The sequence below is a fragment of the Bombina bombina genome, chromosome 8, assembly GCF_027579735.1.
Source record: "Bombina bombina isolate aBomBom1 chromosome 8, aBomBom1.pri, whole genome shotgun sequence".
NCBI classification, from domain to species: Eukaryota; Metazoa; Chordata; class Amphibia; order Anura; family Bombinatoridae; genus Bombina; species Bombina bombina.
In genome coordinates this window covers 140,316,144-140,338,225 of record NC_069506.1, presented here as the reverse complement: position 1 = coordinate 140,338,225, position 22,082 = coordinate 140,316,144, and the positions used below count along the sequence as shown (strand labels likewise).

Here is a 22,082-nt window from a genome sequence, read left to right as displayed (position 1 = left end):
TCGGGGAACTAGAAGGAAATCCCTCTCCCGCAAAAAGAAAAAATTGGTAAGACTAAGGAAAGGCATCTTTCACCTCTCGTCACATTCACTAACAGATGATGAGATAAGAGTTTTAGGCAGCGGTCTTTCTTTTAGTCCCTCGAACCATTTCAATGTCTATGAGGTGTTTGTGGATATTAATAGTTATATTAGGAAGCTGGCTCTTCAGAAATACTTTGCAGATAAAAAAATAAAAAATGACAAACTTAAACCCATTACCACTGACCTCATGGATTCCCATGTCAGTGAGGGTTTTATTACTTTTGAACCCCAAACTCTCATGGAAGATTTGTTTGATGATTATATTCATTCTAATTATAGACTGAAATCATCTTTTGTTCCCCCCAAAACTAATGGTAGTCATATTGACATTTTTTCCAATTTAGTTCTGGGAGATTTAGAAATACTATCTAAAAAGATGAAAAAATTACGGTATAAAAATCTTAATACAAATGAACAGAAAGCTCTTATTAGCCTTAAGAATAGATCTGATTTGGTGATTAGACAGGCGGACAAGGGTGGGGGGATAGTCCTACAGAATATTGAGGACTATATCATTGAAGCAAATAGAATTTTGAATGACACAGATTACTTACTACAAGACACTCTATGGCTATCCTACCCCAAATTTCCATACCAAGCTGCAGAATATTCTACAGGGAGGTTTTGATCAAGGCATTATGACGAAACAAGAAATGGATTTCTGTCTCCCAAAGTATCCTTGTACGGCCTTTTATTACCTCCCTAAGGTCCACAAGGATCCAGTAAAACCCCAAGGCAGACCGATTATCGCAGGCATAGGGAGCCTCACTGACTCCCTATCAGCCTACATAGACTTTTTCCTCCAAAGATTTTTTGTATCTCTACCCTCGTACATCAAAGATTCTACTGACCTATTATTAAAACTAAAAGAATGTACTCTAAATGAAGAATGTTGGTGGGTCACCTGTGATGATGGGGCTTATACTCCAACATCCGACATGAGATAGTAACTAGAGCGGTCCGTTTCTATTTAGAACAAGATATATATATGCCTAGTGCACAAGTTAATTTTATTGCTCAACTAATTACTTTTATTTTACAGCATAATTATTTTCTATATCAAGGCAAACATCTCCAAACGAAAGGAACGGCCATGGGCACCAGGTTCGCTCCAAGTTTTGCGAATCTGTTCATGGGGAGATTTGAACAGTCATACATTTATGACTCCCAATTTACAGTGAACCTGGTGTTATATATGGCCATTACATCGATGACCTATTGTTCATCTTTAGAGGGCCAAAGGAGTGCATTTTAGAATTTATTAGTCACCTTAGTAATAATACTTTTAGTATCTCATTCACTCACAATATCCAGAAAGAAGAGATTGAATTTTTGGATTTAATCTTGGGAAGATCTGAGGATGGAGCAGTTATTTTAAAAACATTTTTTTAAAAATGTAGACTGTAATAGTTTCTTACATTTTGAAAGTAACCATTATCATGTATGGAAAACAAATGTTCCTTTATCGACAATTTAGAAAATAAGAAGAAATTGTCCAGGCTAAAATTATTTGAGATAGATCTCTGGAAAAAGGTTACCGGCAAGATTTAATCAACCAAGAAATGAATAAAGTTAGAAAGGAATATAGAACTAGCTATTTTAATAAGAAGAACAAAAAAACAGAAGCCTTTAAGGACTCTAATCCCCCACTCTTTATTATGAGGTAGAATTCTAACTATAGGGAAATTAGTAAGATACTCCCAAAACATTGGCCAGTTCTTACAAATGATTGTGTCCTTAAGACTATAATTGGTCCAAAACACAAGTTGGTTTATAGAAGAGCACACACCCTAAAAACCGCTTTGGCTCCTAGCAAAGTTGTTAGAGATAAATTCAAAGGCAACAACACTCCACAAATCAAATTTTCTAGGATCCAGGCCTATTGGAAATAAAATCTCTAGATGCTGTAGAAAACGCTGTGGGATGTGTAGCTCTATTATACATAGAGCGTCCACTTTTACATCACACACCACTGGTGAAACGTTTCACATAAGAGGATTCATGACTTGTGAATCTTCTTTTGTCATTTATCTCTTAAATTGTGTATGTGGGGTCCAGTATATTGGCTGCACCTGCCGGAAGGTCAAAAAAAGATGGGGGGGGGCATGCACACAACATCAAAACTAATTCCAAAGCCCATAGTGTATATAGACATTGTCTACATTTTCACAAGAAACAGAAAAACACGATAAAAATTAAAACTATTAAATCAATTCCAAGATCTCAGAGTGATGCTTTCACAATTCTTAGGAGGTAATCCTATTGGATAATGAAGTTGAAAACACTTCAGCCTGATCGTCTGAATGAGAACATCGATAAGGCAACTTTCACATGATTATTTACATCTATAATTAGGCTTATCTCATCTATTGAATCTATAGATTATTGATAGTAAAACGGGGACTTGTTTTTAAAGGGTCCACTTGGATAAACAATCCATGCACTATATTATCTCAAACACAATTTCGCACACAGGTGATCAGCTACCTTTTAAATAAAATCTAGATTCCAAATATAGTATATACCACTCCCCCCCTCCTATATCCTACATCTCTTTTTTTTCTTGTACCCTACCAAATAGTAGAGGCCACAAGTACACTAACTTTGGAGATTCTCCTGTAGTAAACAACGGAGACTTATCAATTTTGTATTATTAGGTTCACTTCTCACGGCCAATAATCAACACACAGTTTATATCCTACTCACAACTAGCACATTATATATCACCATATATCACATACCAGTGAATTTCCACACAACATTTTACCAGCGCCCTCACAATAACACTTATGTATAGACAGATTAGAAATGATTTTTTATCTGGTCTAACATTTTTCACTCACACCTCTATCTCTTCACCTTGTATATCCATCAATAGATTTATTACATCATATTATAAACATTTATATCAATATATCATTTTGCCATTATTCATTTTGCGTTTTGGTTATTAATTTTGATGCACAAGTTTACCACATTCCTCTTCATTACATACACTGCATCCAGCAATCGCATTTACGCCACTTAGACTTTCATCACAACCATAGACATATAGAAATTGGGCTATATATGTTTTTTCTCTATATGGTTTTTATCTCTCCCTTATCCAATTATGTATTAGCTATCTGTCACTCCATAGTTACTCTCTGAGTTCACGTGTGATTCTGTATGTTTAGTGTTAGTGGATAGTGAGAAAGAGCGATTGAACTCTTTAAGCTGTTCACAGCTTCAATCAGATTGCCAGACAGGATGTTGACGCTTGTGCGTATTGTCAGAAAGATCCTGGCCTCACCCCCTTCTGGTTTCATCCCCCCCCCCTTTGATTAGTGATTCTTGTACACACCCTCCAAACATCAGAGGTGAGTGCTAGTGGGCGGAGACTTTTCCGCCATGATTATTTCCAGTTATTTTGTGTACTCAGAGGCTTGTCAGGACGTCTTCTGTGGCAATCTGTTCTCAATTTCCTTTCTACCAAGAAAGTTTGCTTTATATAATCTTCTATCAAGAAGATGCCCAATAGAGGGGGGGGGGGGGGGAGAGGAGTGATTCCCTAGACTTATTCCATGCTAAGAGTACAATATACACATACAGTGGATATAAAAAGTCTACACACCCCTGCTAAAATGTCAGGTTTCTGTGATGTAAAAAAATGAGACAAAGATAAATCATTTCAGAACTTTTTCTACCTTTAATGTGACCTATAAACTGTACAACTCAATTGAAAAACAAACTGAAATCTTTTAGGTAAAGGGAAATAAAAATAAAAAAATAAAATAATATGGTTGCAGAAGTGTGAACACCCTTTTATAACTGGGGATGTAACTGTGTTCAGAATTGAGCAATCCCATTCAAAATCATGTTAAACAGGAGTCCGTACACACCTGTCATTTAAAGTGCCTCTTATTAACCCCAAATAAAGTTCAGCTGTTCTAGTAGGTCTTTTCTGACATTTTGTTAGTCGCATCCTACAGCAAAAGCCATGGTCCGCAGAGAGCTTCTAAAGCATCAGAGGGATCTCATTGTTAAAAGGTATCAGTCAGGAGAAGGGTACAAAAGAATTTCCAAGGCATTAGATATACCATGGAACACAGTGAAGATAGTCATAATCAAGTGAAGAAAATATGGTGCAACAGTGACATTACCAAGAACTGGATGTCCCTCCAAAATTGATGAAAAGACGAGAAGAAAACTGAGTCTGGGAGGCTTCCAAGAGGCCTACAGCAACATTAAAGGAGCTGCAGGAATATCTGGCAAGTACTGGCTGTGTGGTACATGTGACAACAATCGCCCGTATTCTTCATATGTCTGGGCTATGGGGTAGAGTGGCAAGACGGAAGCCTTTTCTTACAAAAAAAAATTCAAGCCCGGCTAAATTTGGCAAAAACACATCTGAAGATTCCCAAAAGCATGTTGCAAAAGGTGTTCTGGTCTGATGAAACCAAAGTTGAACTTTTTGGCCAGAATTCCAAAAGATATGTTTGGCGCAAAAACAACACTGCATATCACCAAAAGAACACCATACCCACAGTGAAGCATGGTGGTGTCAGCATCATGCTTTGGTGCTGTTTTTCTTCAGCTGGAACTGGGGCCTTAGTCAAGGTAGAGGGAATGATGAACAATTTCAAATACCAGACAATATTGGCACAAAACCTTCAGGCTTCTGCTAGAAAGCTGAATATGAAGAGGATCTTCATCTTTCAGCATGACAACGACCCAAAGCATACATCCAAATCAACAAAGGAATGGCTTCACCAGAAGAAGATTAAAGTTTTGGGATGGCCCAGCCAGAGCCCAGACCTGAATCCAATTCAAAATCTGTGGGGTGATCTGAAGAGGGCTGTGCACAGGAGATGCCCTCACATTCTGACAGATTTAGAGTGTTTTTGCAAAGAAGAGTGGGCAAATCTTGCCAAGTCAAGATGTGCCATGCTGAAAAAATCATACCCAAAAAGACTGAGTACTGTAATAAAATCAAAAGGTGCTTCAATAAAGTATTAGTTTAAGGGTGTTCACACTTATGCAACCATATTATTTTATTTTTTTATTTCCCTTTACCTAAAAGATTTCAGTTTGTTTTTCAATTGAGTTGTACAGTTTATAGGTCACATTAAAGGTATAAAAAGTTCTGAAATTATTTATCTTTGTCTCATTTTTTTTTTACATCACAGAAACCTGACATTTTAACGGGGGGGGGGGGGGGGGGGGGGGTGTAGACTTTTTATATCCACTGTATGTAAAACCATCGTAGAGAGACTGTACTGCAGTTTTTTCATGCACTAAGTTAATTTCTCAGACCTCACTTTATACAGGGGCCAGTTTTAATTATTATATACCATATATGAATGTGAACTATTATAGAGTTTGCAGTATTTTTAGATAATAGGTTTAAAATACAAAGTAGCAGGCTTATATATGTATATATTATTTTACAAAGAAGTATGTTACCAATTGTTACACACTATATGTATCACTTTTATATCCATTTTGGCGTTGCTAATAATTTGTTATGAAGCATTGGTATCAAAGAGCCCACTATACTATTTCCATTGAATGATATATGTTATATATTTCTAGATCTCTTATATATATCTTTGCTTATATGTATATTGTTTATATGTATGTTTTGTTTTACCTGTGAGGTCATTTGTTATTCTTTGGTTACTATGACAACTAATAACCAATTGATGGCTTACACATGTGTTTATTGTCAATTGTATTAACCTATCATAGTTTCTTGATCCCTTTATATAGCAAGGGTATTTCAGTTATTTTTATCATAGCCTGAGAAAACAGCCCTGTAAGAGGCTGAGAAAATCGTCGCTTTTTAAATAAAGATTTTGATTTTATTTATACACTTGCTGTTGTGGTGGTGTTTATTGTTATACCCCTCTGATTAAATTTTTTGGATTATTTATCATTGTTTGCTGTGGAGTTCAGTCAGCTGGGAGGCTGCAAAGTCCTAGTCTGCTCTTACTGTACCTGGAGGTGCTTTATATCCTGTAAGTGCAATCATTTGTATCTCATTATCCTACCTCTGACCATACGGTATTGGGCTATGTTTTTCTGTTTTCCTTCCATAAACAGATAAAGGGCATCGCTTCCTCAGATCTTTTCAACTGACATGATTGCCGGTGGGGATCAGTGAGCTGGACCACTGGTTAAAAGTTCCAGTCTGCTTCGCTAGCACCATTGGGTGGTCCACGTTTGAGTATTTTGTTTCAGCTTCTTATACCAACATCCTCTGTGTCGGTGGTACTAGGCCATTGTGGCGTCTGTTTCTTTTTCTGCAGATTACCAAGTATCAGGATTTGACCGTCCTTTGACAGAGAGCTGCCTTTCATCCTGGATTATATGGACATTCTATATTGAGTTTGTCTTTTCTGTTTTGTGTTATTGCTATTTGTTGGATTAAGCGGGAAGCGCCCCCTATGGAATAAAGTGTGTTTTGACACATTATCTCTCATATACATACCTCCAGGATCCATTCTGTGGAACAGAACACAGCCTCTCAAGTGTTACAGTCTTATAGAAACGCTCCTGACATGGACTTGAGTGAGAAAAAACAGGCAGTAAAACTTGTCAACACTGATTGCTTAGGAGCTGTTAGCAGTAGTCTGGATGGTTTCGCAGAAAAACTTTTCCTGCATCTCCAGACTCTAACTTTCATCAATACTCTCACTGAGAGGTTTACATGAATACTTAAAACTCCAGTCCTATATTGAAGGGCAGATACCCTTTTTCAGGACTCTCCGAATCTTCTGACACTTCTCTGCTACCTCGTATGACGAAAGGCAAAGAATGACTGGGGTAATGAGGAAGTGGGAGAGATATTTAAACCTTTGGCTGGGATGTCTTTGCCTCCTCCTGGTGGCCAGGTGTTGTTTTTCCCAACAGTAAGGAATGAAGCCATGGACTCTCCCTATCTTAGGAAGGAAATATAACCTGCAAGAGAATTTGTTAGTGAAACGAATGCTGAAAATAACAGTGGATTTCAGCTCATTTTGGCGTTGGATATAATATACTAAAAGTGCAACACACAAATATCTGTGCAATTCCAAAGCACTTCTATTGTTTTACCTTCTCCATCATGGAGTCAAAACATAACTTGAATGCTATATAGGGATGTTCTTCCTCCTCAAGGTGAACAAAAAATATATCCCACTTGTGATGATTTGTGTAGACTCACCATAGTTTGAAATAAATAAATCACATTTATAAGCCTTAACCTTTAGGAAAATAAACTATATCATTAGGAATATGAGAGTAAAACACACGGTAAGTACAATCATTAGAATATCAGCTCACTTCTACTTTACACAGATGAAATTCTACAGTTTCTATAGGTTTGTCACTTCATTCGTAAACGCACTTATGAGTTGAAATGTGCCATTCTGCAGTCTAGATGAAATCAAATGAAATGAAATGTGCAAAACAAATTGAGCAGCTTAATCTAGAAGAAAGGATGGAGCTGACCCCTCGCACACAAACTCTTGACCTCAGATACAATGTGCCTAGCTATAGCACACACACTACAGTTAATCCCAGGCTGAAATTGAGGGCTGCAATATACTGCAGAGTGATACACTGCAGTAATTTATGGTACCTTAAGGTTTTTAGGAAGATGACAATGCATGATTGAGAAAAGTACATCTTTCAGCCCCACATCTTTTGTCAGAACATAACAAAATACATGTACAAATCCCCAAATACGGAATTCCAAAATTCAAACATTCTGAAAACCAAACTTTGCTACCTGTATATACATTATCCACAAGTTTATGAGTAAGCATCAGGAATCAAGAACATGTTTACTTTTAAGCAATAATAAACAGACAAGGCATCAGGTAAGTCAATGCAGAACTAATGATTACTGATAAATATAAATACTTTATGGCAAAAAGATTTAAAAAAAAACCCCCCATCAGACTAACCTTACAGATGGTTTGATACTCTTCACTCTCCTCGTCATATGATGCAAGTAGGAAGCCTCCATATATTCCAGTTCGTTTTCCTTTCCCAAGGTATCCACCTATTACAACCAGATCTAAAGTGTCTCCAACACCTTCTAGATAATCCTTCTTCAACTACAAATAATACAACATTAAATTAAAATAACTGTTAGTTGGTTAAATGTGCCCTTGAAAATAAATAAAATCTACATTTCTTTATAACTGAAATTTACAATTCAGACATGCTTTTAATATATAGAATTGTATATGTGATAGAAGCATCAGTCCAATGGGGGTGCAAAATACAAAACATCACACACTTTCTTTTGCACCCCCATTATGAATAACCAATGTTATGTCATGTTACTAATATACTAAATCATCTGAAAGAGATACAGCATATCTGTAAAACACAGCCTAAAAAATACAACGTTAACATCTGTATGTAAAATCAAGATATTGTACCTCAAAATTTCTTCAGCTCATCAGAATAGATGCTCAGTGAGCATATATTATTCAGGTACTGTAATTTGCATGGTGGAAAAAAATGCAGTCATCAACAGTGCCGAGTTCACACTTTGCTTTTACTGTGATCTTGCAGGATTTCACCATAATCTTGTGAGATTTTATAGTAAACTTTCTTATACTGAGTGAGAAGTGAAATAAAGTGACTGTGCCTACATGTGTCAAATGCATGCTGCCTTGCAAGTATTGGGGCAAGCATCGTGACTAGATGATAAAAGTTAATTTACAATAGGATGTGGCTACTGAGAATATATACAGGTGAAATCTCTATTTTCTGCACACTGATGTTCAAGTGATATATATTGGCCCTCCCGGGTAATGCTTACCAGTCAGAACCCCTCTCTTGAGGGGTGTGCACAGGACTCCTCCCCTGGTTACCTGTACATAGGTAACACCTCCATTATGATTTAAAGAAAAAACAGAATTTATGTTTACCTGATAAATTACTTTCTCCAACGGTGTGTCCGGTCCACGGCGTCATCCTTACTTGTGGGATATTCTCTTCCCCAACAGGAAATGGCAAAGAGCCCAGCAAAGCTGGTCACATGATCCCTCCTAGGCTCCGCCTACCCCAGTCATTCGACCGACGTTAAGGAGGAATATTTGCATAGGAGAAACCATATGGTACCGTGGTGACTGTAGTTAAAGAAAATAAATTATCAGACCTGATTAAAAAAACCAGGGCGGGCCGTGGACCGGACACACCGTTGGAGAAAGTAATTTATCAGGTAAACATAAATTCTGTTTTCTCCAACATAGGTGTGTCCGGTCCACGGCGTCATCCTTACTTGTGGGAACCAATACCAAAGCTTTAGGACACGGATGAAGGGAGGGAGCAAATCAGGTCACCTAAATGGAAGGCACCACGGCTTGCAAAACCTTTCTCCCAAAAATAGCCTCAGAAGAAGCAAAAGTATCAAACTTGTAAAATTTGGTAAAAGTGTGCAGTGAAGACCAAGTCGCTGCCCTACATATCTGATCAACAGAAGCCTCGTTCTTGAAGGCCCATGTGGAAGCCACAGCCCTAGTGGAATGAGCCGTGATTCTTTCGGGAGGCTGCCGTCCGGCAGTCTCGTAAGCCAATCTGATGATGCTTTTAATCCAAAAAGAGAGAGAGGTAGAAGTTGCTTTTTGACCTCTCCTTTTACCAGAATAAACAACAAACAAGGAAGATGTTTGTCTAAAATCCTTTGTAGCATCTAAATAGAATTTTAGAGCGCGAACAACATCCAAATTGTGCAACAAACGTTCCTTCTTTGAAACTGGTTTCGGACACAGAGAAGGTACGATAATCTCCTGGTTAATGTTTTTGTTAGAAACAACTTTTGGAAGAAAACCAGGTTTAGTACGTAAAACCACCTTATCTGCATGGAACACCAGATAAGGAGGAGAACACTGCAGAGCAGATAATTCTGAAACTCTTCTAGCAGAAGAAATTGCAACTAAAAACAAAACTTTCCAAGATAATAACTTAATATCAACGGAATGCAAGGGTTCAAACGGAACCCCCTGAAGAACTGAAAGAACTAAATTGAGACTCCAAGGAGGAGTCAAAGGTTTGTAAACAGTCTTAATTCTAACCAGAGCCTGAACAAAGGCTTGAACATCTGGCACAGCGGCCAGCTTTTTGTGAAGTAACACAGACAAGGCAGAAATCTGTCCCTTCAGGGAACTTGCAGATAATCCTTTTTCCAATCCTTCTTGAAGGAAGGATAGAATCCTAGGAATCTTAACCTTGTCCCAAGGGAATCCTTTAGATTCACACCAACAGATATATTTTTTCCAAATTTTGTGGTAAATCTTTCTAGTTACAGGCTTTCTGGCCTGAACAAGAGTATCGATAACAGAATCTGAGAATCCTCGCTTCGATAAGATCAAGCGTTCAATCTCCAAGCAGTCAGCTGGAGTGAAACCAGATTCGGATGTTCGAACGGACCCTGAACAAGAAGGTCTCGTCTCAAAGGTAGCTTCCAAGGAGGAGCCGATGACATATTCACCAGATCTGCGTACCAAGTCCTGCGTGGCCACGCAGGAGCTATCAAGATCACCGACGCCCTCTCCTGATTGATCCTGGCTACCAGCCTGGGGATGAGAGGAAACGGCGGGAACACATAAGCTAGTTTGAAGGTCCAAGGTGCTACTAGTGCATCCACTAGAGCCGCCTTGGGATCCCTGGATCTGGACCCGTAGCAAGGAACTTTGAAGTTCTGATGAGAGGCCATCAGATCCATGTCTGGAAAGATTTCCGGATGGAGTTCCCACTCCCCCGGATGCAATGTCTGACGACTCAGAAAATCCGCTTCCCAATTTTCCACTCCTGGGATGTGGATAGCAGACAGGTGGCAGGAGTGAGACTCCGCCCATAGAATGATTTTGGTCACTTCTTCCATCGCCAGGGAACTCCTTGTTCCCCCCTGATGGTTGATGTACGCAACAGTTGTCATGTTGTCTGATTGAAACCGTATGAACTTGGCCCTCGCTAGCTGAGGCCAAGCCTTGAGAGCATTGAATATCGCTCTCAGTTCCAGAATATTTATCGGTAGAAGAGATTCTTCCCGAGACCAAAGACCCTGAGCTTTCAGGGATCCCCAGACCGCGCCCCAGCCCATCAGACTGGCGTCGGTCGTGACAATGACCCACTCTGGTCTGCGGAATGTCATCCCTCGTGACAGGTTGTCCAGGGACAGCCACCAACGGAGTGAGTCTCTGGTCCTCTGATTTACTTGTATCTTCGGAGACAAGTCTGTATAGTCCCCATTCCACTGACTGAGCATGCACAGTTGTAATGGTCTTAGATGAATGCGTGCAAAAGGAACTATGTCCATTGCCGCTACCATCAACCCGATCACTTCCATGCACTGAGCTATGGAAGGAAGAGGAACGGAATGGAGTATCCGACAAGAGTCTAGAAGTTTTGTTTTTCTGGCCTCTGTCAGAAAAATCCTCATTTCTAAGGAGTCTATTATTGTTCCCAAGAAGGGAACCCTTGTTGACGGAGATAGAGAACTCTTTTCCACGTTCACTTTCCATCCGTGAGATCTGAGAAAGGCCAGGACAATGTCCGTGTGAGCCTTTGCTTGAGGAAGGGACGACGCTTGAATCAGAATGTCGTCCAAGTAAGGTACTACAGCAATGCCCCTTGGTCTTAGCACAGCTAGAAGGGACCCTAGTACCTTTGTGAAAATCCTTGGAGCAGTGGCTAATCCGAAAGGAAGCGCCACGAACTGGTAATGTTTGTCCAGGAATGCGAACCTCAGGAACCGATGATGTTCCTTGTGGATAGGAATATGTAGATACGCATCCTTTAAATCCACCGTGGTCATGAATTGACCTTCCTGGATGGAAGGAAGAATAGTTCGAATGGTTTCCATCTTGAACGATGGAACCTTGAGAAACTTGTTTAAGATCTTGAGATCTAAGATTGGTCTGAACGTTCCCTCTTTTTTGGGAACTATAAACAGATTGGAGTAGAACCCCATCCCTTGTTCTCTTAATGGAACGGGATGAATCACTCCCATTTTTAACAGGTCTTCTACACAATGTAAGAATGCCTGTCTTTTTATGTGGTCTGAAGACAACTGAGACCTGTGGAACCTCCCCCTTGGGGGAAGTCCCTTGAATTCCAGAAGATAACCTTGGGAGACTATTTCTAGCGCCCAAGGATCCAGAACATCTCTTGCCCAAGCCTGAGCGAAGAGAGAGAGTCTGCCCCCCACCAGATCCGGTCCCGGATCGGGGGCCAACATTTCATGCTGTCTTGGTAGCAGTGGCAGGTTTCTTGGCCTGCTTTCCCTTGTTCCAGCCTTGCATTGGTCTCCAAGCTGGCTTGGCTTGAGAAGTATTACCCTCTTGCTTAGAGGACGTAGCACTTTGGGCTGGTCCGTTTCTACGAAAGGGACGAAAATTAGGTTTATTTTTTGCCTTGAAAGGCCGATCCTGAGGAAGGGCGTGGCCCTTACCCCCAGTGATATCCGAGATAATCTCTTTCAAGTCAGGGCCAAACAGCGTTTTCCCCTTGAAAGGAATGTTAAGTAGCTTGTTCTTGGAAGACGCATCAGCCGACCAAGATTTCAACCAAAGCGCTCTGCGCGCCACAATAGCAAACCCAGAATTCTTAGCCGCTAACCTAGCCAATTGCAAAGTGGCGTCTAGGGTGAAAGAATTAGCCAATTTGAGAGCATTGATTCTGTCCTTAATCTCCTCATAAGGAGGAGAATCACTGTCGACCGCCTTTATCAGCTCATCGAACCAGAAACATGCGGCTGTAGCGACAGGGACAATGCATGAAATTGGTTGTAGAAGGTAACCCTGCTGAACAAACATCTTTTTAAGCAAACCTTCTAATTTTTTATCCATAGGATCTTTGAAAGCACAACTATCCTCTATGGGTATAGTGGTGCGTTTGTTTAAAGTGGAAACCGCTCCCTCGACCTTGGGGACTGTCTGCCATAAGTCCTTTCTGGGGTCGACCATAGGAAACAATTTTTTAAATATGGGGGGAGGGACGAAAGGAATACCGGGCCTTTCCCATTCTTTATTAACAATGTCCGCCACCCGCTTGGGTATAGGAAAAGCTTCTGGGAGCCCCGGCACCTCTAGGAACTTGTCCATTTTACATAGTTTCTCTGGGATGACCAACTTGTCACAATCATCCAGAGTGGATAATACCTCCTTAAGCAGAATGCGGAGATGTTCCAACTTAAATTTAAATGCAATCACATCAGGTTCAGCTTGTTGAGAAATGTTCCCTGAATCAGTAATTTCTCCCTCAGACAAAACCTCCCTGGCCCCATCAGACTGAGTTAGGGGCCCTTCAGAAATATTAATATCAGCGTCGTCATGCTCTTCAGTATCTAAAACAGAGCAGTCGCGCTTACGCTGATAAGTGTTCATTTTGGCTAAAATGTTTTTGACAGAATTATCCATTACAGCCGTTAATTGTTGCATAGTAAGGAGTATTGGCGCGCTAGATGTACTAGGGGCCTCCTGAGTGGGCAAGACTCGTGTAGACGAAGGAGGGAATGATGCAGTACCATGCTTACTCCCCTCACTTGAGGAATCATCTTGGGCATCATTGTCATTGTCACATAAATCACATTTATTTAAATGAATAGGAATTCTGGCTTCCCCACATTCAGAACACAGTCTATCTGGTAGTTCAGACATGTTAAACAGGCATAAACTTGATAACAAGTACAAAAAACGTTTTAAAATAAAACCGTTACTGTCACTTTAAATTTTAAACTGAACACACTTTATTACTGCAAATGCGAAAAAACATGAAGGAATTGTTCAAAATTTACCAAATTTTCACCACAGTGTCTTAAAGCCTTAAAAGTATTGCACACCAAATTTGGAAGCTTTAACCCTTAAAATAACGGAACCGGAGCCGTTTTGAACTTTAACCCCTTTACAGTCCCTGGTATCTGCTTTGCTGAGACCCAACCAAGCCCCAAGGGGAATACGATACCAAATGACGCCTTCAGAAAGTCTTTTCTAAGTATCAGAGCTCCACTCACATGCGACTGCATGCCATGCCTCTCAAAAACAAGTGCGCAACACCGGCGCGAAAATGAGGCTCTGCCTATGCTTTGGGAAAGCCCCTAAAGAATAAGGTGTCTAAAACAGTGCCTGCCGATATTATTATATCAAAATACCCAGATAAAATGATTCCTCAAGGCTAAATATGTGTTAATAATCAATCGATTTAGCCCAAAAAAAGTCTACAGTCTTAATAAGCCCTTTTTGAAGCCCTTATTTACAATCGTAATAAACATGGCTTACCGGATCCCAGAGGGAAAATGACAGCTTCCAGCATTACATCGTCTTGTTAGAATGTGTCATACCTCAAGCAGCAAGAGACTGCTCACTGTTCCCCCAACTGAAGTTAATTGCTCTCAACAGTCCTGTGTGGAACAGCCATGGATTTTAGTGACGGTTGCTAAAATCATTTTCCTCATACAAACAGAAATCTTCATCTCTTTTCTGTTTCTGAGTAAATAGTACATACCAGCACTATTTCAAAATAACAAACTCTTGATTGAATAATAAAAACTACAGTTAAACACTAAAAAACTCTAAGCCATCTCCGTGGAGATGTTGCCTGTACAACGGCAAAGAGAATGACTGGGGTAGGCGGAGCCTAGGAGGGATCATGTGACCAGCTTTGCTGGGCTCTTTGCCATTTCCTGTTGGGGAAGAGAATATCCCACAAGTAAGGATGACGCCGTGGACCGGACACACCTATGTTGGAGAAAAAAAACTACTTTCTAATTTACTTCTATTATCCGTTTTTTGTTGTTTTCTTGTTATCAATTGTTGGAAAAAGCAGGAAGGTACATTTAGGAGCGTGCACGTGTCTGTTGCAAAACTGCTGCCATATAATGCTACAATGTTATACATTAGGAATAGCACCAGATGGCAGCACTATTTCTTGTAATGTAGTGATCCAGACGTGCACACTACTACTTATATCTCTTCATCAAAGAAAAACATGAGGACGCATATTTGATAATAGAATTAAATTCTGAATCATGGGAAAAAAATTGGGTTTCATGTCCCTTTAAGCCTCTGACATATTACCAAGGTATATGGCTTTTTATGTTCTTATATCTGCACTTTTCTTTATTGTAGGATTTTTTGTTTACTGAGGGACTGCTCTATGATTGTTTTGTTTTAGCCCTGAGCACAAGCTCAATTGTTAATAATGTACAAATCCTTTTTGGCAAGATAAGAAATCGTGTATGTATTGGACAAATTTATAGTGCTGAATGCTTTTAAATTTCAGATGCCTTTTCTGAGAGGGACATTTCCCTTAATTCTGCTGCCTTGGGTGATTTTATTAAGGCTATTAAAGAGACTGTGGGAGTAGAGGATGAGCAACCCCAAGTTTCCTCCGACTGTTTCAAGTCAGAAACTAATGATGACTTTCCAGTATCTGAGGCTAATAAGTCAATTTATTTGTCTTCCTTTGCCAAGAATGAAAGCATGTTTAAACTGTTTCCATTGCCACATTTTATACACACTCAGTTTTCAGGCCCTACGAAGGTGGATGCTCTTGTGCCTAATATATCATTCTAGTTAAAAGGGCATTGTACACTAGATTTTATTTGCATAAATGTTTTGTAGATGATCCATTTTATATTGTAATTTTTGTTTATAAATTTTGCTTATTTTTAAATAAAATTGTCCTGATTTTCAGACTCCTAAACAAGCTCTTGGTTGTGTAATGGGTCTTTTCATCTGCCTATTCCTGCTTTCCCAGCCCCTTTCAGTGGGTGTCCCAGCCTAACCTGATCAACAGTGCTAAACTTCTAAGTATGTTTTTAAAAGGTTTTATACTTGATTTGTATAACAGTATTTGTGTATATTCTTCTTTACAAATATACACAATGCAGCACTATTGTTGAATATTATTCATTGCATGATATTTCACCTGTTTGTCATTGTGTTTAAAACATTATACTTTGTGTTTCAGATGATTTTTGGTGGAAGCTTTGTTCTCTTTTCAAAGCTTCTGAAGTCTGACAGAATTTATTCTTAACTTGGTGTCTGTGCATGTGTCAGACTATTTATGTGCTGCAGTTTTTAGTCTTTAGTCTAATTTTCACCCTTGAATCTTTTGAAATCACCTGTTTTAATTAACCACAGAGCTTTGACAAATTTTTGCTTTTTGTAAATGTATATGGTTCTAAATAACAAATGTTTCACAATAACAATACAAAACATTTACAACAAATGTGGTAACAGATCATAGTAACACCAATGAAAAATCTTTTTTTTTTTTTTTTTTTTATAAAACCAGGTTTCAGTGTATTTTTTATTTAAAAATATAACAAACCAAGAGACAGAATTTAGGTGTTTTATATAGATTTAGTGAGACTAAGGCTTTGAAATAACAGCCTGGTTTGTGGTCATTTTTGGAGTAAACCTTTTTCCTGCAGTCCTATTGTAACTAAAGTTACAGGGGCTCTCTCTCCAGTCACATAATTTACACTGATGTGATTAACAGGCCTGTCACACACAAGTTGGGTGTGTGTTTCAGTTGGAACTCTAAATTCTGCTGTATACATAGGCAAGGGTCTAACATAAGTTTCTTTTCCTCAAGATTTAGATTCTCAGTCCCAGACAAGAGAAGTGGTTTTCAATTTGTGTTCTTCGTGTTTAATAAACAATCTAATTTACTTGTTCAGATGCCTCTGCTTTCTTATCACAGTTGGTACATCACCACTCCTTAGAGAATCTCTGAAATTGGAGGTTTTATTTCAGTTCATAAAACGTTTCTGAGCAATCTGGAGGATATGTGTTTTCCAGTATTATTTTGTGTCATTTCTAGAGGCATGTGGCTCTTTTGCTGTTGCATACGCCCTTTTGAGGAGGACTGAAGTTTGTCTTTTTTAGTGGATTCAGAATTTGAATCTGACTAGGAGTCTACTCATATTAAAGCCAAATTGGATCTTACTGCAATTGGGAAACAAGTAGTCAGTCAGTCCTGAAGAAGATCTCTCCAATATTTGTAGGCTCAATGCAATTTTAAGCTTCTGACACACATTCACATTTCAGTTTCTATAAATATCAGGGGCAGACGTCCTCAGCAGGAAGCAAGTCTTAACAGAATGGCAGCTCCATAATCCGCTTTTCCAGAAGATTGTGGACAAGTGGAACATTCATGAAGTGGATCTATGGCCTCTAGCCTCAATCATTAGGTTCCACAATATTGAACATAAACACAGCATTTTTAGTAATCCTTCCATTTTTTGGCCTTACAGACCTTGGGTTTTTCTACTGCAAAAGCTGACAATTCAACCTCCAAAGATTTCCATCCAATTTCACAAGACATACTGCTTCAGGATCCTCTGTTGCATCCAAACCCACAGAGTTTTAAATTAAAAGCATGCTGAAATCCGTTTGCAGCAGATTAATTTTTCAGGATTACTGTTTCAAACACTCTTGTAAACCAATCTTAGAAACCTACAACTTTTTTTTATATACCAATAGTGGGTCTGTTTTTCCTCTTGTATAATCCAACAGAATGCTTTCACAAAAAATATTCTGATATCTCAATTGAATTAATATTTATCTGTTGGTTTTTAAAAAGTCTTTGTGCACTTGAGGTTCAGGTTCTTGCAATTACAGCTATTCCCGGGGACAAATTGGCTCAAGATCTCTTGGTAATGCAATTCTTTCAAGCCTTGGCCCATATCCAAACAAATCCGAAATCTACAATTTCATCCTGGGATCTTCCTTTTGGTCTTGGAAGCCTTAATGGATATTCCCTCTGAACCTTCTACATGGAGTTTCTAACTGGTTTCTTAAATTGAAAACAATTTTTTTAGTGGCTATTAAATCAGCAGAACATGTTTGAGAATTACAGGCACTTTCTGTGAAGCAGCAATTCCTTTTTTTTTCTCTTTAGGATAAAATAATCTTAAAAACTGTTGTCCAAATTTGTGTCTGACTTTTATAGGAGCCAAGAAAATACTATGCCCTGCTTCTGTCCTGTTCTGGCACGTTTAACAAGAGCAGTTGCGGCATTATGGGTTTTCAAAGCAGATGCCACGGCAGAGGAACTTAACTGTGAAGACCTTGAATGAAAATGTATTTGTTCGATACCCCAGGCAAATTATTTGCAATACCCAGGGATCCTGAATAGATCTCCCAGAAGTCTCCCAAAAGAGACTAGTATGTCATTGGGCTGCACCTTTATACGATTTGGAGGCTGAGGTAGACTTTTTGGACTGTTTGCTTTTGGACCAAGAAGGGCTGGGCTACCAGGAAGAACACAAAGAATGGTATCTGTTGTTCTCAGGAGAATAATGCAACCTTGAACCTCATCCAAAATGTTTTTCCCAGAAACAAGTTTTAAAAGGTTGTCACACAAGTAGCAGCAGCTACACAGGCAACACTGAAAGCAGGTCAAAACAAAGCCTGCAAGCTGAAAAGATCACCACCCAAGGGTAAAAAAAATCTATTTAAAATTTAGAAGCCAGACAGTGGTACTTGTATATAGATATATGGAGAATAACCCAAAAGTCCGACTCCCCCCCTAGCATCTGGGTTTTCGAACCCTGAAAACCTATGAAACTAAGTTTTCTACCTAAAGGCTACTTGAGAGGAACTATACTCTAAAGGAATATAGGTACATCTGGCAAGAGTGGAAATAGCTGCATCGACTTTAGGAATAGTTTCACAAATCTCAGTATTAAAGAGAAGGCAGAGGCAACAGATTTACATTTACCAGATGAAAACAAAAATCAATCATCTACTTCTAAAGCAATTAAAACTCACACAAAGCATGAAAATGCTCAAGCCTGAAATTAAAGGACACATTCTTTGCCACAACAGCAGGGTCCTGAGACTCAAAGACTATCCTCAGAATAAGCGTTCAGAGTCAGAAACATCCCTATCATCAATGGGTAACTTAGAGGCGCTGCTCTCAAAGGAAGTCCCTGATGAGCTAAAGTCCAAAAGTAGGACCACCTTCAAATCCATTTACATTTCTGCACTTAACATCTGGAGGCAAAACAATTGATGCCCCATTAACAGTAGAGTTAATATACTCCTTAAAAGGACATGAAAACTAAAATGTTATTTGTTCATGATTCAGATCGAACATTTAATTTTAAACAACTTTCCAATTTACTTCTATTATCAATTTTGCATGACTAGGAGATAGCTCAACACATAAGCAAGCCAATGAAAAGAGGCATTTATGTGAAGCAAACAATCAGCAGCTAGCTTCCAGCTCTTTTAACAAAGAAAATCAAGATAACTAAAAAAACTAGATAACTGAAGTAAATTTGAAAGTTGTTAAAAAACATAATTTATGCTTACCTGATAAATTCCTTTCTTCTGTAGTGTGATCAGTCCACGGGTCATCATTACTTCTGGGATATTACTCCTCCCCAACAGGAAGTGCAAGAGGATTCACCCAGCAGAGCTGCATATAGCTCCTCCCCTCTACGTCACTCCCAGTCATTCGACCAAGGACCAACGAGAAAGGAGAAACCAAGGGTGTAGTGGTGACTGGAGTATAATTTAAAAAAATATTTACCTGCCTTAAAAAACAGGGCGGGCCGTGGACTGATCACACTACAGAAGAAAGGAATTTATCAGGTAAGCATAAATTATGTTTTCTTCTGTTAAGTGTGATCAGTCCACGGGTCATCATTACTTCTGGGATACCAATACCAAAGCAAAAGTAGACGGATGACGGGAGGGATAGGCAGGCTCTTTATACAGAAGGAACCACTGCCTGAAGAACCTTTCTCCCAAAAATAGCCTCCGAGGAAGCAAAAGTGTCAAATTTGTAAAATTTGGAAAAAGTATGAAGCGAAGACCAAGTTGCAGCCTTGCAAATCTGTTCAACAGAGGCCTCATTCTTAAAGGCCCAAGTGGAAGCCACAGCTCTAGTAGAATGAGCTGTAATTCTTTCAGGAGGCTGCTGTCCAGCAGTCTCATAGGCTAAACGAATTATGCTACGAAGCCAAAAAGAAAGAGAGGTAGCAGAAGCCTTTTGACCTCTCCTCTGACCAGAGTAAACGACAAACAGGGAAGACGTTTGTCGAAATTCCTTAGTTGCCTGTAAGTAAAACTTTAGGGCACGAACTACATCCAGATTGTGCAGAAGACGTTCCTTCTTCGAAGAAGGATTTGGACACAAAGAAGGAACAACAATCTCTTGATTGATATTCCTGTTAGTGACTACCTTAGGTAAAAACCCAGGTTTAGTGCGCAGAACTACCTTATCCGAATGAAAAATCAAATAAGGAGAATCACAATGTAAGGCTGATAACTCAGAGACTCTTCGAGCCGAGGAAATAGCCATTAAAAATAGAACTTTCCAAGATAACAACTTTATATCAATGGAATGGAGGGGTTCAAACGGAACACCCTGTAAAACGTTAAGAACAAGGTTTAAACTCCATGGCGGAGCAACAGTTTTAAACACAGGCTTAATCCTGGCCAAAGCCTGACAAAAAGCCTGAACGTCTGGCACTTCTGACAGACGTTTGTGTAACAGAATGGACAGAGCTGAGATCTGTCCCTTTAATGAACTAGCAGATAAACCCTTTTCTAAACCTTCTTGTAGAAAAGACAATATCCTAGGAATCCTAACCTTACTCCAAGAGTAACCTTTGGATTCACACCAATATAGGTATTTACGCCATATCTTATGGTAAATCTTTCTGGTAACAGGCTTCCTAGCCTGTATTAAGGTGTCAATAACTGACTCAGAAAACCCACGTCTTGATAAAATCAAACGTTCAATTTCCAAGCAGTCAGCTTCAGAGAAGTTAGATTTTGATGTTTGAAAGGGCCCTGTATCAGGAGGTCCTGTTTCAGAGGTAGAGACCAAGGTGGACAGGATGACATGTCCACCAGGTCTGCATACCAAGTCCTGCGTGGCCACGCAGGCGCTATTAGAATCACTGATGCTCTCTCCTGTTTGATTCTGGCAATCAATCGAGGAAGCATCGGGAAGGGTGGAAACACATAAGCCATCCTGAAGTCCCAAGGTGCTGTCAGGGCATCTATTAGGACTGCTCCTGGATCCCTGGATCTGGACCCGTAACGAGGAAGCTTGGCGTTCTGTCGAGACGCCATGAGATCTATCTCTGGTTTGCCCCAACGTCGAAGTATTTGGGCAAAGACCTCCGGATGAAGTTCCCACTCCCCCGGATGAAAAGTCTGACGACTTAAGAAATCCGCCTCCCAGTTCTCCACTCCCGGGATGTGGATTGCTGACAGGTGGCAAGAGTGAGACTCTGCCCAGCGAATTATCTTTGATACTTCCATCATTGCTAGGGAGCTTCTTGTCCCTCCCTGATGGTTGATGTAAGCTACAGTCGTGATGTTGTCCGACTGAAACCTGATGAACCTCCGAGTTGTCAACTGGGGCCAAGCCAGGAGGGCATTGAGAACTGCTCTCAATTCCAGAATGTTTATTGGCAGGAGACTCTCCTCCTGACTCCATTGTCCCTGAGCCTTCAGAGAATTCCAGACGGCGCCCCAACCTAGAAGGCTGGCGTCTGTTGTTACAATTGTCCAGTCTGGTCTGCTGAATGGCATCCCCCTGGACAGATGTGGCCGAGAAAGCCACCATAGAAGAGAATTTCTGGTCTCTTGATCCAGATTCAGAGAAGGGGACAAGTCTGAGTAATCCCCATTCCACTGACTTAGCATGCATAGTTGCAGTGGTCTGAGGTGTAAGCGAGCAAATGGTACTATGTCCATTGCCGCTACCATTAAGCCAATTACCTCCATGCATTGAGCCACTGACGGGTGTTGAATGGAATGAAGGGTGCGGCAAGCACTTTGAAGTCTTGTTAACCTGTCCTCTGTCAGGTAAATCTTCATTTCTACAGAATCTATAAGAGTCCCCAGGAAGGGAACTCTTGTGAATTGAACGAGTGAACTTTTCGTTCACCTTCCATCCATGTGACCTTAGAAAAGCCAGTACTAACTCTGTATGAGACTTGGCAGTTTGAAAGCTTGAAGCTTGTATCAGAATGTCGTCTAGGTACG

The 22,082-nt window shown here is 39.8% G+C and overlaps 1 protein-coding gene across 1 annotated transcript in view; it reads right to left on the bottom strand.

Annotated features, from left to right (window-relative positions):
• LOC128638893 (DNA ligase 1) overlaps positions 1-22,082 on the bottom strand; it is a gene marked incomplete in the record, with an annotated part of 517,030 nt that overhangs the window by 59,198 nt on the left and 435,750 nt on the right. The window contains 1 exon segment of the mRNA XM_053691021.1: positions 8,013-8,165. Coding sequence (XP_053546996.1) covers positions 8,013-8,165 — 153 coding nt within the window.